Source organism: Caloenas nicobarica, chromosome 21 (genome assembly GCF_036013445.1).
Source record: "Caloenas nicobarica isolate bCalNic1 chromosome 21, bCalNic1.hap1, whole genome shotgun sequence".
Lineage (NCBI taxonomy): Eukaryota > Metazoa > Chordata > Aves > Columbiformes > Columbidae > Caloenas > Caloenas nicobarica.
This window is the reverse complement of record NC_088265.1, coordinates 6778313-6795001: the sequence shown is the minus strand read 5'-3', so window position 1 is coordinate 6795001 and position 16689 is coordinate 6778313. Positions and strand designations below refer to the sequence as shown.

Sequence of the window (16689 nt, the reverse complement as noted above, 5' to 3'; positions counted from 1 at the left end):
CAGGATGCCATTGGCCTTCTTGGCCACAAGGGCACAGTGCTGGCTCATGGTCATTCTGCTGTCCACCAGGACCCCCAGGTCCCTTTCCCCTACACTGCTCTCTAATAGGTCATTCCCCAACCTGTACTGGAACCTGGGGTTGTTCCTGCCCAGATGCAAGACTCTACATTTTCCCTTGTTATATTTCATTAAATTTTTCCCCGCCCAACTCTCTAGCCTGTCTAGATCTCGCTGGATGGCAGCACAGCCCTCTGGCGTGTCAGCCACTCCTCCCAGCTTGGTGTCATCAGCAAACTTGCTGATAGTACACTCAATTCCCTCATCCAAGTCATTGATGAATATATTGAACAGTATTGGTCCCAGAACTGACCCTTGAGGCACTCCACTAGATACAGGCCTCCAACCAGACTCTGCCCCATTGACCACGACTCTCTGGCTTCTCTCCTTCAGCCAGTTTGCAGTCCACCTCACTACCCGACCATCCAGTCCACACTTCCTCAGTTTTGCCACGAGGATGCTGTGGGAGACGGTGTCAAATGCTTTGCTGAAGTCAAGGTAGACCACATCCACTGCTCTGCCATCGTCAATCCACCTTGTTACGTCTTCATAAAAGGCTATGAGGTTGGTCAAACATGACTTCCCCTTGGTGAAGCCATGCTGACTGTCCCTGATGACCCTCTTATCCTTGATATGTCTTAAGATGGCACCAAGGATAAGGTGTTCCATCACTTTCCCAGGGATGGAGGTGAGGCTGACAGGTCTATAGTTGCCCGGGTCCTCCTTCTTGCCCTTTTTGAAGACCGGAGTGACATTTGCTTTCCTCCAGTCCTCAGGCACCTCTCCCATTTCCCAAGACTTGACAAAGATGATGGAGAGCGGTCCAGCAATGACTTCAGCCAGCTCCCGCAGCACCCGCGGGTGCATCCCATCTGGACCCATGGATTTATGGATGTCCAGATTGCTTAACTGGTCCCTAACCCAGTCCTCATCAACTGAGGCAAACTCCTCCATTGCCCTGCCTTCCTCTGGGGCCTCAGGGGTACGGGGCTCCTCAGGACAGCCTCCAGCAGAGTAGACAGAGACAAAGAAGGCATGCAGTAATTCTGCCTTCTCTGTATCTTCTGTCACCAGGGCACCCACCCCATTCATCAGTGGGCCTACATTGCCTCTGGTGTTAGTTTTATCTGCCATGTATTTGAAGAAGCTCTTCCTGTTGTCCTTGACCCCTCTTGCCAGGTTTAACTCTAAGGAGGCCTTAGCTTTCCTAGTTGCCTCCCTACAGCCTCTGACAACAGCCTTATATTCTTCCCAAGTGGCCAGCCCCTCCTTCCATGATTTGTAAACCCTCCTCTTCCACTTGAGTTTGCCCAGCAGTTCCCTGTTTAACCACGCAGGTCTCCTGGCTCCCCTCCTTGACTTCCTGCACGTCGGGATGCAGTGATCTTGAGCTTGGTAGAAGCAGTCCCTGAATGTTAACCAACTATCTTGGGCCCCTTTACCTCCAAGCAGCCTTGCCCACGGGATCTCCTCCAGCAATTGTTTGAAAAGGCCGAAGTTGGCCCTGCTGAAGTCCAGGGTTGCAATTCTGCTCGGTATTCTGCTCCCACCACAGGAGATTCTGAACTCCACCATCTCACGGTCACTGCAACCAAGGCAGCCCCCCACCTTTACTGCTTCGACCAGACCCTCCTTGTTAGTGAGGACGAGATCCAGCAGCGCACCCCTCCTAGTCGGCTCCTCCACCATTTGCATCAGAAAGTTATCGTCAATGCACTGGAGGAACCTCCTAGACTGAGGCTGGCTGGCTGAGTAGTCCTTCCAGCAAACATCAGGGTAGTTAAAATCTCCCATAACAACCAGAGCCTGTGACTGTGAGGCCACACTCAGCTGCCCGTAGAAGGCCTCATCAACATCCTCACTCTGATCTGGTGGCCTGTAATAGACTCCCACAACAGTGTCACCCCTGCCAGCCTGCCCCTTAATTCTCACCCACAGACTCTCAACTTGCTCCTCAACCGCACCTGGACAGTACTCTATACATTGTAGTTGCTCTCTCACGTAAAGAGCAACTCCACCACCACGCTTGGCTGGCCTGTCTTTCCTGAAAAAGGCATAGCCATCCATGGCCACATTCCAGTCATGTGAGCTGTCCCACCATGTCTCTGTTAATGCCACCAGATCATAATCTCCTGACCGAACGCAGGTTTCTAACTCCTCCTGCTTATTCCCCATGCTGCGCGCATTGGTGTACAGGCATTTCAGGGAGCGAGCCGAGTACACCGATTTCAGCCTAGGGGCCTGGGGGGCCTCCCAGTCTTTATGGATTCCAGCATGCTGCCCCACTGATGCAAGCCCAGCTACAACCCCATCCCCCTTCGAATCTAGTTTAAAGCCCTGCAAATGAACCCTGCTAATTCCTGTCCCAGCATCTTTTTACCCCTGTGGGATAAACCTTTCCCACATATCACTGACCGGACTGGTGTCTTATAAAACCAGCCGTTATCAAAGAACCCAAAGCCCTGCCTGTAGCACCAGTCCCGAAGCCAATCATTTACGGACTCAATTTTTCTATTCCATCCCACATCATCATCCAAAAATGGAAGGAGGGAAGAGAAGATAACTTGAGCCCCAGACTCTTTCACCATTCGTCCCAAGGCCTTGAAGTCTTTCTTCATTCCCCTCAGACTACGGGATGCCGCTTCCTCCCCATCTGTCTGGAAGATCAGTAGGGGGTAATAGTCCATTGGGCGCACCAGGTTGGGGAGCGCCCTGGTGATATCCCTGATCCGAGCTCCAGGTAGGCTACAAACTTCCCGATGCTGAGGGTCAGTTCTGCATATCGGGCCCTTCGTCCCTCTCAGAAGGGAATTGCCTACCACAATTACCCTTCTTTCTTTTTTATCGGAGGCAGTCTTGAGGCGTGGAGTCAATCGCCTCTTCTTATGTGACCTCGTAGGTGGCCCTTGCACCATGTCCCCACCTACATCTTCTTCAATATCCAGGGCCTCAAACCTATTACGGAGGGGCACCCGGGGAAGCAAAGCAGGTAGGGAGGGGGGTTGCCCGCGATGCCTAACTGGAACTCGCTTCCAACCCTCCTCAGCTGTTTGACCCCCTAGTTCTGCCCGACAGCGACAGGGCAGGGGCTCTCTCAGATCTTCCCTCTCTGCCCGACAGGGCAGGGGGTCCATGACCCAAGATAACCCTTGGTTTGTTTGATGAAGGAGGGTGGTCAAGCCTTGAACCCCTGCCCCTAGGAAGGGAGATCCTGTCCCTCATGTATGTCTCAGGGCTCTGCCTGGGGATGTGGAGAGTGCGATGCCCAGTGAAGGACAATGGTGTGACACTTCTTGGCCTCCCCGGAGGGGTGGAAGGAAGCAATGGAGCCCCATGGCCATGACAACAATGTGTCTCCTCTTACGCATTGGTGGCAGAGACATCAGCCATAGCCGAGCGGACAAAGACCTTGGGTCTTTCAGGGACATTCAGCCTTGCCAGCACCCTTGGCCATCTCCAGCACAGGCCATTCTACAATGTCCCAAGCCTGTGGCTGTTTCCTTGCAGGTTGCAGACACCCAATGAGCTTCCGCACCTTGTTGTCTCCCCAGTATGTCCCTACCTGTGCTGCTGTGTCTCCATCTTCACCAGCTGTTCCTTGAAATACAAAGCCATGGGTGATCCAGACTGTCTCTGAATGATCACAGCACTACGCTCAGAATGACATTTCTTTATCCTGATCTCCACTTTGGGCCTCCAGAGCTGCAGTTTCTCACAGTTTTCCTTTCTTATGCTGTTTACCACTAGCAAAAAAAAAAATATGTTGAGCTACTACTGTTTTCCCTGTCATGATTTAACCCAAGCCAGCAACCAAAACCATGACAGTTGCTCACGTATTCCCCCCATCAAGTGGGATAAGGGAGAGAACTGAAAGGGAAGGGAGAAACCCATGCGTTGAGATAAAAAGAGTTTAATAAGACAACAACAATAATAATAATATGCTACTACTACTAATAATATATACATAAAATAAATGATATTCAGTGCAATCCGTGAAGAAACTCCAGTTGCACTGAACAGCAGGTTCCAGAGAAGAGAGCACCATGGTCCCAAACAGCTCATCCCAGTAAGAGAGAACACAAAGGCAAAATGCAGAAAGGCCAAAGGGCCAACTGAAAAACGACAAACAAGCAAAAGGCCAAACTAAGACCGAACCCCAACAGAATGGAATTTCCACATGAAGCTAACTGAAGGAGTCAGAAAACTCAGATGAATGGAACTAGCTAGCCAGAAAAGACGGTTTGAGTTTTATACCGAGCATGATGCTAATGGTAGGGAATATTACGTTTAAACTTGGATGTCAATCTCAGTGCTGTCCTGTCTGTGGCCCCTCCTACCAATCTGCACCTGCAGCTGAATACTGATGAAGTCCTTGGATAACCTGATAACAGCTAAGATATCAATAAGTACTTACATCCCTCTCATATCAAATCCTAACCACTGGAAAGCTCCTGGAAGAAAATATTAACTCTATCCCATGGAAGATGCATCATTATCTCATTATTTTCATAGTAAATCTAAACAAAGCACCATGCTAGCTATGAAGGAGAAAATATTCTGACTTCATGAAGAAAATTAATTCGATTTCAGTTAAACCAGCACATTCCCTCAGCCTCCACTTCATCAGGTTAGAGAAGCCACGGACTCTCAGCCTCTCCACACATGACCTCCAACTCTATCTTGGCAGAATTTTTCTGGCCACGTGACAGCTCCTCCGCATTCTTCCAGAATGGGGAGCCTCACACTGGGACACACCACTCTATATATGGCCACACCAGTGCTAAGTCAAGATGGACAATAAATGCTCTTGTCTGGGTGGCCATGCTCCACCCAGTGCAGCCCAATGTGCTCATGGCCATATTCCTATTTAGCACTACTAAGAACTGACCAAACAGCCAGGCTCAGAGAGTTGTGACCAGCAGCACAAAGCCCAGCAGGAGGTACCGTGAGGAGCGGTTAAGAATACCAAAGCTCAACCCTCAGTCTGGGAGTTCCCAGGAGGCATTGCCAGTGGCTGCAGCCCCCAAGAGACCCCCTGACTCCATGAGCAGCAGTGAGTCCTCTGCTGATGATGGAAAGCTGGGCACATAGTACAGAGGACTCACTAGACTCTCTCTGCACAGTGGAACGTAGTGACTGGAGAGATAAGAAGCAAAGGCAGGAGGTTCCTGCCCAGCGCAGAAGGAGAAGGGTCTCTGCTGTGACTACCCCACCTTCCCAGGTTCCCTTGCAAAAGAGGTATGAGGCTCTGCAAGTGGAACCAAACAACACTGAGGAAGGTGGTTTGACTAAGTTGGAGGTGCCACAGAGGATAAGTCAACCTGCACCCTCCATCAACACAGCTGCTGTGAAGCAAACAAGGCAGGTCATGCTCATAGGAAACTCACTTCTAAAAGGAACAGAGAGCTCAATATGCAGACCAGATCCACTCCCTGGGGCCAGAGTTAAAGATGTGAAAGCTTCCTGCCCTGATTAGGCCTTCAGATTATTATCCTCTACTAATTTTTCATGTAGGCAGCAATGAGACTGAAAATGGGAATCCAAAGGCAATCAAGAGGGGTTTCATAGCCTTGGGATGACTGGTTATGGGATCAAGAGCACAAGTAGTGTTCTCCTCTGTCCGCAAGTTGCAGGGTATGATGAGGAAAGATATAGAAAGAACCACCAGATCAATGCCTGGCTGTGAGACTGGGGTCACAGGCAGAATTTTGTGATTTTTGATCATGAGTCAGTTTACATCACACCTGGCCTACTGGCAACAAATGGGACAAACCTGTCTCAAAGGAGGACAAGGATCGCTGGGCAGGAGTTAGCACAAGTAGTGTTCTCCTCTGTCCCCCCAGTTGCAGGGTAGCTGGCAGCTCATGGCCTTGATGGGTGTATTCTTTGATGGATAAAGAACTGGCTAGATGGCCAGGCCCAAAGAGTTGTGGTGAATGGAGCCAAATACAGTTAGTGGTCGGTCACGAATGCTGTTCCCCAGGGACCAGTGTTGGGGCCAGTTCTGTTTAATTTCTTTATCAATGATCTGGATGAAGGGATTGAGTGCACCCTTAGTAGGTTTGCAGACGACACCAAATTAGGTGTGAGTGTTGATCTGCTAGAGGGTAGGAAGGCCATACAGAGGGATCTGGACCAGCTGGATCGTTGGACTAAGGCCAATTGTATGAGGTTTAACAAGGCCAAGTGCTGGGTCCTGCACTTCTGTCACAACAACCCCATGAACACTACAGGCTTGGGGAAGAGTGGCTGGAAAGTTGCCTGGTGGAATAGGGTCTGGGGGTGTTGATTGACGGCCAGCTGAATATGAGCCATCGTGTGCCTAGGTGGCCAAAAAGGCCACCAGCATCCTGGCTTGTATCAGGAATAGTGTGGCAAATAGGACTAGAGTAGTGATTGTGCCACTGTACTCAGCACTGGTGAGGCCTCACCTTGAAGACTGTGTTCAGCTTTTGGCCCATCATCATAAGAAGGACAGAGAGAGCAGAGGAGGGCAATGAAGCTGGGGAGGGGGCTGGAGCATAAGCCTTATGAGGAGCAGTTGGGGGAGCTGGGGCATAAGTAGATGCACACTAAATATAATTAATTATTTAGAGACATAAGGTTGTATGATTCCTAATATACTCTTTGCTTCATGTTACTTGGTAAGCTGGATTTGCTAAAATTTTAAGCTGTAAAGTTCTGCTCATATTTACCAAAAGCAACTACGAACTACACTGAACGGTTGCAAGATAAGGCCTGTTTTGCACTTCACTGAGAAGAAAGGATTGATTCAGACAATCAAGGTTATGGACAATAAACAATGTCTACAGCTGAAAAAAACGAAGGCCCACGTGGAATCAGAGAAGAAGACCCAATGAGACGCAAGAAGACCCCAATGAAACATTGCTATTGGACGGAATCATGGTATGAATGGTCTGTAAAGATATAAAAATCTATAGGTTCCTATGCTTGGGTGGGACCTCTGTGCAGGTATCCAGCTTGAGCCAGCCCTCCGGTTATTCTACTCCATTAAGTTTTTTTTCCTAAGAACTTTATCACCTGAATGTCTGCTCTGCATACAGTTATCAGGCCTCTCCTGAAAGTTTGCCTCTGGAGCTTTAAACATAGACTCCAGAGCGAATGGTTATCAGGGAGGGAATGCCTGAAAGTTTGCTTTTGCAAACAGGTACAGGCCTTCCCTGAAAGTTTGCCTTCAGAGTTTTGAAATACAGACTCTAGAGCAAACGGTTATCAGGGAAAGAAGAATCCTGAAGGTTTGCACAACAATGGTTACAGGACTCGCCTGAAAGTTTGCCTCTGCAGCTCCAAGACACAGACTCCAGAGTGAACAGTTATCAGCAAGGGAAAGCGCTTGAAAGTTTGCTTTGTGAATGGGTACAGGCAGCTGGAGGGAAGGTCAGCAGCATTTGGCTTGGCATATTTCCCCCATGCAGTAAATAATAGAGTGAACCTGCCACCAAACTCTTTTAAGTCACTCTTCTCTTTAAGAAATCAAAACATTGTTCTGCAGTAAGCAGAACCCTAAATTAGTCCCCCGTGACATTCTCCTCCTGTATGATGTGATGGAATGCAATTTCAGCTCCTTTGTGGATGAGGAAATGCTGTGTGGAGGCCTTGGACAAGCTCATCAGATTCACCCTGCCTTGAGGTACAGAGCAAGACAAGATGATGTTCAGGCCTCTCTTCAAACCTGAATTTCTCTGTTATTCGAGGAAACTTTCCATTGGAGTGGTTTTGGAAGACAGAAGAGGTAGAGGAATAGGAAAACAAAAAGAAAAAATTTTAAAAAAGAGGCAGAGGAGGAGACATAAGAGATGTAAACATAAACAGAACAGTTCCTGTGAATAACATTTCTCGAGTCAAATTGTTAGCAGGAAATCTATAATCATTGCCCCAAACTCTCTCTTTCGCTCATTGGTCCCCTGGGATTTACATCACATTTCTTTACATCAGGCTTCTCCACTGAATTTGCACCTGATTGTTATGGTTTCATTGCAGGAATTACTTCATGTTTTCCTTAGAGAAGTGGATGTAAACTGGCACAGAGGGACATTTTAATTAGAGGAAACAAAAATAAAAATAAGAAAAAAAAGGAAAACACAATAGAACTTAATGAACAATAAGGTATCTTTCTGAGCTCTATGGTTAGTTTAAGTAGTTTCCAGTGAGGTTCATCACAACAACTGAAGAGTTGCCTACAGGGAGTATGAAAGAGACTGCTGAAAGACAATTCACTTTTACCTCCATGAAGCTCAAAGCAGGGTGAGAGGTGAGAGGCCTCTGAATGATCAAAGAGGAAGAGGAGGAGGAACCTCTGGAGAGCAATGAAAGTGCAAATGTCCAGAAAGGCTTCTGAAGAGATGATGTCAGACATGGTGAGCTGAGTAAGGTCAGGCAGAAACACTTGGAAGGTCAGGGTGATTAAATACACAGCATGACAGACAGAGTTCTGGCAATGCAAGCACAGGGAAAAGTCAATATTTTTTCTCCCACAATCAATCCACATTCTGAAAATTCTTATTTTGGCAGGATAGAAATTCCACAGACATATCCAATCTAAACCTCCACTAGCACAACTTGAGGCCATTTCCTCTCATCCCATTGCTTGTTGCTTGGGAGAAGAGACCAACACCCCCAACAGTGGGGGGTGTCCTCTCTTGGGCAATTTCCAGCTCAGTCCAGCCCTTCCCCAGCTCTCCCCACAGCTCCTTCTTTCTCTCCAGCCCAGTCCAGCAGAGCAGCCCAGTCTGGGCTGGCCCCACAGCGGTGCCCCGTGCAGGGAGCTGCCGAGCTCTGGGCACTCACCCCACAGCCTCAGCCCCTCTGAAGGCACAGCAGCTGCTGGAGACAGAGATGGGTCTCAGCCTCCCCCATAGCCCCAGGGCTGGAGGCTGGACATGGCACAAGGACATGGAGACCAGTGAAAATCCAGGACTGCTGGTTTCAGCTCCAGGAGATCCCCACTACAGACAGCCTGTGTACCCTCAGTGCCAACCCCTCTCCCCAGGCCAGAAAAAGAGTCCTGGTCCAGCAACAGAGCAGCCTGCCCCAAATGAGTGTCTGCAGAAAAAGGTTTCTCTTTCTCCTGGATTCCTCCCTGCAGGCACAGAAACGCTCCCTTGCTTTTCTCCAGGGACATCCTTTTCCTCAGGTGAAGGTGTCCAGGCTGGCCTAGCTGGCATCTCCTGGTTCCTTCCCTGTGTTCCCCACAGGGCTCTGAGCTGGTGATGCTGCTTTGCAGAACGAGGGGCTGTGGTGCCCTGGGGCCATGGGGTGACTCTGCACTGGTCATGCTGGCCGGGGTGGGAAGCAGACCCAGCTGGATGAGGATCACTGCTGCTGAGCCCTTTCCATCTTCCCAGCTGGCTCAGTTGTCAAGGACAAGGCTGTGCAGGACCATGGGGTGTCTCTAATGGCACAAATGGCAGGGGAGGGCTGCACCAGATCCAGTTTTATATCCATGTGATGGTTGCGTTCTCACAACCTCTCCTGGCATTGCAGAGCCCTTGTTAACCCATGGGCTTCTCAGGTTCAGTTTTCCTCTAGGAGACTCCACCTTGGATTGTCTTTATCTGAATTGCCACTCACCTCCCACCCAGTCTGTCATGCTGTCACTGGAGATGTCCTGAGCTCTCCAGGGTGCACACAATTGCTCTCCAGGACAGCATCTGCCATCAGCCCCACTGCAGGTGAGAGAGCAACAGACAGATAAGTTGAAGACCTGTTGCAGTCTCATTGAACATGTGCAACCAAGAGGGGAGCTCTTAGTCTAGGCCTTTTACCCAAACATATCCCCCTGGGACTCTGAGCCTGTTCCCTTGATTTCATCAAGAAAAACAAAAGCCCTCTTGAGGAAACAGCTCCATGGGTGTATTCCCGACACCATCTTTGGAAGAGGTATCCAGCCTTCTGGCCCTGCCCTAAGGAGCCTATGTGGTTATGGTGGTGCTCGCATAGACACCAGCTCTGATAAAGTGGTTCGTGTGGTCTGTTCCTGCCTGCAGCCAGAGTTGCCACTGTAGGGACAACAGGACTGTTACAAGATACACAAGACCCTAGGCGTAGCACAAATCAAGGGCAAAGCAGGACAGTGTGGATATGGAGAGCAGCACTGAAAAGACTGCATCCTGTTGCTGTCCTTGTCCATGGCTCCAGGGAAGCAGCAGCTGTGAGGCACAGGCAGCAGAGAGGGAATGACCACTGAGGCAGCCAGGGGTAGCCCCAAGGGCCACTGGGGCTGCTCCTCCATGAGGCAGCATTTGTCTCTGTGGGGCAGCTGGGCATTTGCCTACTGAACCCCTCCTGCATGCCAGGCCTGCTCCCCCAGCTCCAGAGGACATATGAAGAGATAGGAGCTGAGACAAATAACTTTCTGCAGCTTTATTTATTGAGTTTATCTAAATAGGGAGCCTGGATCCATATGCTCCTTAGAGCTTTGGGTCAAGAAAAGTCAGGAAGGAGACCAAGAATAGCTTTATCACAAGTAAAAATAAAAAACTAAAATGAAATAAAGCACTAAGGACAAATAAAGACATATATGAAGAAAAGTTAGTCCTGGCTATTCCTGAGTAATGTGGTGTAGCTCTCGTGGGATAATGAGCACCTTAATAATCTGAAGTACCAAGTATTGAAATAGTTTCCACAGGGCATTCTTGACTTCCTTGTTCCTCATGCTGTAGATTAGGGGATTCACTGCTGGAGGCACAGAACAGAGACCAACAGGTTGAGGGATAGGGAAGAGATGGAGGGAAGCTTCAAGTAGGCAAACGTGCCAATACCAATAAACAGGGAGACCACAGGCAGGTGAGGGAGGAACATGGAAAAGGCTTTGTGCTGTCCCTGCTCAGAGGGGATCCTCAGCACAGCCCTGAAGATCAGCACATAGGACACCATGATGAAAAATATCCACCCAAATATTACTAAGATAGGAACCACAAGAAGCCCACCTTCCCTGAGGTAGGTGTCTGAGCAGGAGAGCTTGAGGATCTGGAGGATTTCACAGAAGAACTGGTTCAGGGCATTACCTTGGCAGAGTGGCAGTGAAAATGTAGTTGCTGTGTGCAGCAGAGCAGTGAGAAATCCACTGCCCCAGGCAGCTGCTGCCATGTAGACACAAGGTCTGCTGCCCAGGAGGGTCCCGTAGTGCAGGGGTTTGCAGATGGCAACATAGCGGTCGTAGGACATGACGGTGAGAAGAGAATATTCTGCTGTGATCAAGAAGAGAAACAAAAAGGTTTGGGCAGCACGTCCTGTATAGGAGATGGCTGTGATGACCCAGAGGGAATTTGCCATGGATTTGGGGACAGTAGCGGAGACGGAGCCCAAGTCAAGTAGGAAGAGGTTGAGGATGAAGAAGTACATGGGAGTGTGGAGGTGCTGGTCACAGGCTATGGTGGTAATGATGAGGTCATTGCCCAGGAGGGCAGCCGGGTAGATGCCCAGGAAGAGCCAGAAGTGCAAGAGCTGCAGCTCCTGTGTGTCTGTGAATGCCAGGAGGAGGAACTGGGTGATGGAGCTGCCGTTGGACATTTGCTGTGTCTTGACATGGGGCCTCTGTTCCAAAAAAGAAACAACAACTTAAAATCTAGAGAGGCTCCTCTGACCCTAACCACTCTAGCTGTGTTTCTCAGTAGCACTTTCTATTTTCTCCTCTGGTAATGACCATGTCTCTCTGTTCCACATCCATGGATCCGAAACTAGTAGCTGGGGAGACAAAGACCTCCCTTAGGTACATCTACACTTTGTGAGTTCTGAATGCTTGTGCAAAGATCAGGCTGGAGCTCATTTGGTACTCACATTTGGATTGAGGGTAGTTAGAGAGCACCATTACCAAGCAGGAAGCAGGACAAGAACTGCCTGATGGAGATTGAGCTACAGCTGCAGACATTGCCACACCTAAGGTGATTTTGATAAAAGGCCATGTTACTGTAAATAATTCAGTTTGTGTGATGTACTCTCACCATTAATACAAGGCAGGATGAATCCCATCCCTTGCAGAGAGCTTGCATCAACTGAAGGAACTCCCCTCCAGCTGCCCAGCTTTGGCCTTGGCATGGTGAGCACCTTCCTGGCCCCAAGGTACAAGCACAGCTGTGCTCTGCCTGCAGAGCTGAGGAACTGTTCTCCACTTTTAAATAAAATATTAGCACATATTTCATCAGCTGAAATGCATTGAACACTGTTCCTCCGCCAACAGTGTTTTGCCATGATGCCAGCATGGACATTTCCAGCCCATATACTACGCTCAGGAGAAGAAATACTGATCTTTCCTGTTACACCCATGACACTGCTCTGCCCATTATACTGTGTAGCGACTCTCACCACTCTTTCACATGTTTCCACAGGTCCTGCTCAAACTTAACCGCTTCTAAAAACTTCTGTTCAGGAGACTGTCTGGACTTACACATTTTCCAGTGTCTGTCCAGTTTTCCTCCTCCCATTGCTCTCTATTTGTTCAGACATCTCTCAGCTACCCAGGTGCTGCTCTGAGCTTCAGGAAGCTTGCCATGTCTGTCAGAAGTCTGTCTGAAGGGCTCTTTAGCCAACTTCTCAATTGTGTTTGTACCTGTTCTTTCCTATGTATCTCACTAGAGGTTTTCCTCTGAAGTTATCCACTTTGGAAAGGAGACTTTACTGGAAGCAATTTTGACTTCATATAGAGCTGAGGAATGTGTTTTATTTTTCACTGAACTTGAACTACCGTTTAGCTGCAGACTTCAGTGGTAAAAGCTTAGATTTGAGAAAGCATGATGCAAGTGCCAGGTAGCAGATGATAGAAATTGAAGGGGAAGGGAAAGGAGAAATGTCTCATGAGGAGACACTCCAGATCTAAGTTCTGGACAAGGAACATAAGTAAGACTGTTCTTAAAGGGGCTAGAATTTATGCATTTTCTTCCGTTTTTCTCATCTATCACCAGGTGTTCTATTTAATAAAATAATCTCTTAAAAAGTAAGTCAAGTTTCTTTTATCCATATGATGGAAAACAGTCATTCAGGCTCAAGAGTTCTGTTCTTTCCTCTCTTTACAAACCCATTTGCAGCAAGCAAACCATGTTAGATTTCCAAACATTCATGCAGATCTTGGTCGAGCTCACCTAATCCTGTAGTCACATCTATACTTATGTTTGTTATCTTTCTCTAGGCTTGAAGTGTTTGTGATGTTGGACAAGCCATCAGCATCCTCTAAGAGCCTGTTGTTTGGATTGCTCTGTATAGGGAAAATACTCCAAAGAAAAGGTTTGGAGAATCACACTATTGGATCTGGATTCGTTCTTCTGGGATTTTCTGACCACTCTGGCCTGCAGGGCCTGTGCTTCACAGTATTCCTGGCCATCTACCTCATGGTCCTTACAGGGAATAGCCTCATTGCACTCATCACAGTGGTGGACTCAAGCCTTCACAGCCCCATGTATTTCTTTCTGAGGAACTTGTCCATCCTGGAGATCTGCTATACATCAGTCACTCTGCCAAAAATGCTGGTGGGTTTCCTGATGGCAGATGGCAGGATCTGCTTCCTTGGCTGTGATGCCCAGATGTATTCCCTGGTTTCGTTGGGCAGCATCGAATGTCTTTTCCTGGCTGCCATGGCCTACAACTGCTACATAGCCATATGTGACCCCCCTGCACTATACCCTCATCATGAGCAGAAGTCTCTGCATGAGGATGGTGGTGGGGTCATGGGTGGTTGTGATACCAGTGCAAATAGGACAGACCTACCAGGTGTTCACTTTGCCCTTCCGTGCATCCCATGACCTTCATCACTCTATCTGTGGTGTCACTCCTCTGCTGGAACTGGCTTGTGCAGACACCTTCTGGAACGAAGTGATATTTTACGCCCTTGTCCTGGTATTTGTGATCCTTTCCTTCTCCTTAATAATTCTTTCATACATTCAAATTATCAAGGCAATTCTAAAAATACCTTCAGTTCTGGGAAGACACAAAGCCTTTTCCACCTGTTCTTCACACCTTGGGGTGGTGACGCTCTTCTTCGGCTCAGCCACAGTCGTCTACTTAAAGCAGTGGTCAAGGGATTCTGTAGACACCAACAAATACTTTGTTCTGATTTACACAATTGTGACCCCTATGTTTAACCCTCTCATCTATAGCCTCAGAAATAAGGAAGTGAGAATTGCCTTGAAGAGACTTCTATGGACAAAGTGATACTAAAGATTATGTGAAACACTCCCAAATAGTACCAAAAATCCCACTGGGGTATGTGGTTGCCTGAACAAAGCATTCCATATTTGCTGAAACAAAACCATGTGTCCAGCCTGGCTTTCATCCTGCTCAAAAAGGACAAAGGTCTTCTGAGATATTACTGTTATCTCATGCCCCACCATGTTGTCTTTGTACTCTAGAGCGTCTCCAGTGCCCCCAAATAGATTAATGCCAACAACTACTTCAGGCTGTGTCTGACCAAGGTAACATCAAAGGGTAATAGTCAAAGCATGGCCAGTAGTCAGTGGGGTCCAGAGGTTGATAAAAATGATGAAGAGATGACAACCCTCAGCAATGAGAAACTCCCTGTTACACCCCATGGGTTGCCTACAATGTCCCTGTGTGGAATCAGATTAAAAAAGATAAAAACCATGAAGGTCATCTTCTGCTGCTAGGAGTCTTGCGTTGAGTTGTGTAATAATGCTAAACAAACTTGACACAAGGAATAAAAAAACCAGAAATCACCAGCTGACCAGTCCAGCGCTTGAGTAGAGGCCCAGAGACCTCTGGAATTTCTGTTTGTCATGGTTTAACACCAGACAGTAACAAAGCCCCGCAGCCACTTGGTCACTCTGCCCCGTGCCCCACCCCCCCCCCCCGCCCCCACTCCCCACCTGGTGGGATGGGGAAGAGAATCAGAAGGGTAAAAGTGAGAAAAAGTGAGAAAACTCCTGGGTTGACATAAACGTATTTTACTATGAAAACAAAATGAGTGCACACAAGAAAAGCAAAACAATATTCACTGCTTCCAAGCAGCAGGCAAGTGTTCAGCCCATCTCCAGGAAAGCAGGGCTATATCACATGTAGCTGTGACTTGGGAAGACAAATGCCATCGCTCTGAATGTTCCCCACTTCCTTCTTTTTCCCCCAGCTTTATATGCTGAGCATGACGTTATAGAATCATAGAATCATTTTGGTTGGAAGAGGCTCTCAGGATCATCAAGTCCAACCATAACCTAACTCTAGCACTAAACTATGTCCCTAAGAACCTCATCTAAATGCCTTTTAAACACCTCTAGGGTATGACTCCACCACCTCCCTGGGCAGCCTGTTCCAATGCCTGACAACCCTTTCCATGAAAAATTATTTCCTAATATCCAATCTAAACCTCCCCTGGGGTAATTTGGGGCCACTTCCTCTTGTTCTGTCACTTGTTCCTTGGAAGAAGAGACGAACACCATCCATGCTACAGCCTCCTTTCAGGCAGTTGTAGGCAGCAATAAGGTCTCCCCTCAGCCTCCTTTTCTCCAGGCTAAATAGCCTCAGTTCCCTCAACCGCTCCTTATAACACTTGTGCTCCAGGCCCCTCACCAGCTTCGTCACCTCCTCTGCACTCTCTCTAGTATTTCAATGTCTTTCCTATAGTGAGGGGCCCAAAACTGAACACAGGATTCAAGGTGGGGCCTCACCAGTGCTGAGTACAGTGACACAATCACTTCCCTAGTCCTGCTGGCCACACTATTTGTGATACAATTCAGGATGCTGTTAGCCTTTTTGGCCACCTGGGCACAGTGCTGGCTCATATAGAGCCGGCTGTCCATCAGCACTCCCAGATCCTTTTCCACCAGGCAGCTTTCCAGCCACTCTTCCCCGAGCCTGTAGCACTACCTGGGGTTGTTGGGACCAAAGTGCAGGACCCGGCACTTGGCCTTGTTAAACCTCATACAATTGGTGTCAGCCCATCAGTCCAGCCAGTCCAGATCCCTCTGTATGGCCGTCCCACCCTCCAGCAGATCAACACTCCCAGCCAATTTGGTGTCATCTGCAGACTTACTAACAGGGCACTCAATCCCCTCATCCAGATTGTTGATAGAGAGATTAAACAGAACTGGCCCCAATACTGAGACCTGGGGAACACCACTTGTTACCAGCCGCCAACTGGATTTGGCTCCATTCACCACAACTCTTTGGGCCTGGCCGTCCAGCCAGTTCTTTATCTGTTGCAGAGTACACCCATCCAGGCCATGAGCTGTCAGCTTCTCAAGGAGAACGGTGTGGGATACAGTATATGAAGCCTAAGTACACAACATCCACAGCTTTTTTTATGTGGCAGGGAATCTCCCTTTGGTCAGTTGTCGCCAGCTGTCTCAGCTGGGTCCCCTCCATACTTCTTGTGCACCCCCAGCCTACTTCCTGATGGGTTGGTATGAGAGGCAGAAAAGGCCTTGATGCTGTGTAAGCACTGCTCAGTGATAACAAAAACATCCCTCAGTTATCAACACTATTTTCAGCACAAATCAAAAACACAGCCCCAAACAGCTACTGTGGAGAAAAGGAACTCTAGCCCAGCCAGAAGCAGCACAAGCATTTACATGCTGAATCTGCTTTGCTGCTCTGAAACCGTCTCTTTGAAAAATGAGACTGGTGGAGTTTTTTTAGCCCAAACGTATGCAGCACTGAAGTGTGTTTCCA

General features: G+C 48.4%; 2 protein-coding genes across 2 annotated transcripts; one reads left to right on the top strand and one right to left on the bottom strand.

Moving 5' to 3' along the window:
- Positions 1 to 9663: 9663 nt before the first annotated feature.
- Positions 9664 to 11589, bottom strand: LOC135997018 (olfactory receptor 14C36-like). Its single transcript, XM_065649386.1, has 2 exons — positions 11007 to 11589; positions 9664 to 9743 (listed from the first exon to the last, which is right to left on the bottom strand). The coding sequence occupies exons 1-2, from the start codon at positions 11587 to 11589 to the stop codon at positions 9664 to 9666; spliced, it is 663 nt and encodes a 220-aa protein (XP_065505458.1).
- A 155-nt stretch (positions 11590 to 11744) lies between these two features.
- LOC135997017 (olfactory receptor 10AG1-like) lies at positions 11745 to 14220 on the top strand. The gene is given in 3 exon segments (XM_065649385.1): positions 11745 to 11803; positions 13202 to 13673; positions 13675 to 14220. Coding segments are annotated over 3 exon segments (1077 nt in total).
- The last annotated feature ends 2469 nt before the right edge of the window (positions 14221 to 16689 follow it).

What these genes read in the sequence shown, in the direction of transcription:
- LOC135997018 (XM_065649386.1), bottom strand. Translation starts at nt 11,589, where the DNA reads ATGTCCAACGGCAGCTCCATCACCCAGTTCCTCCTCCTGGCATTCACA. An exon ending in AGACACCTACCTCAGGGAAG is followed by an intron (nt 9,744 to 11,006) that starts GTGGGCTTCTTG and finishes TCTCACCTGCAG; the next exon opens with TGGGGCTGATGGCAGATGCT.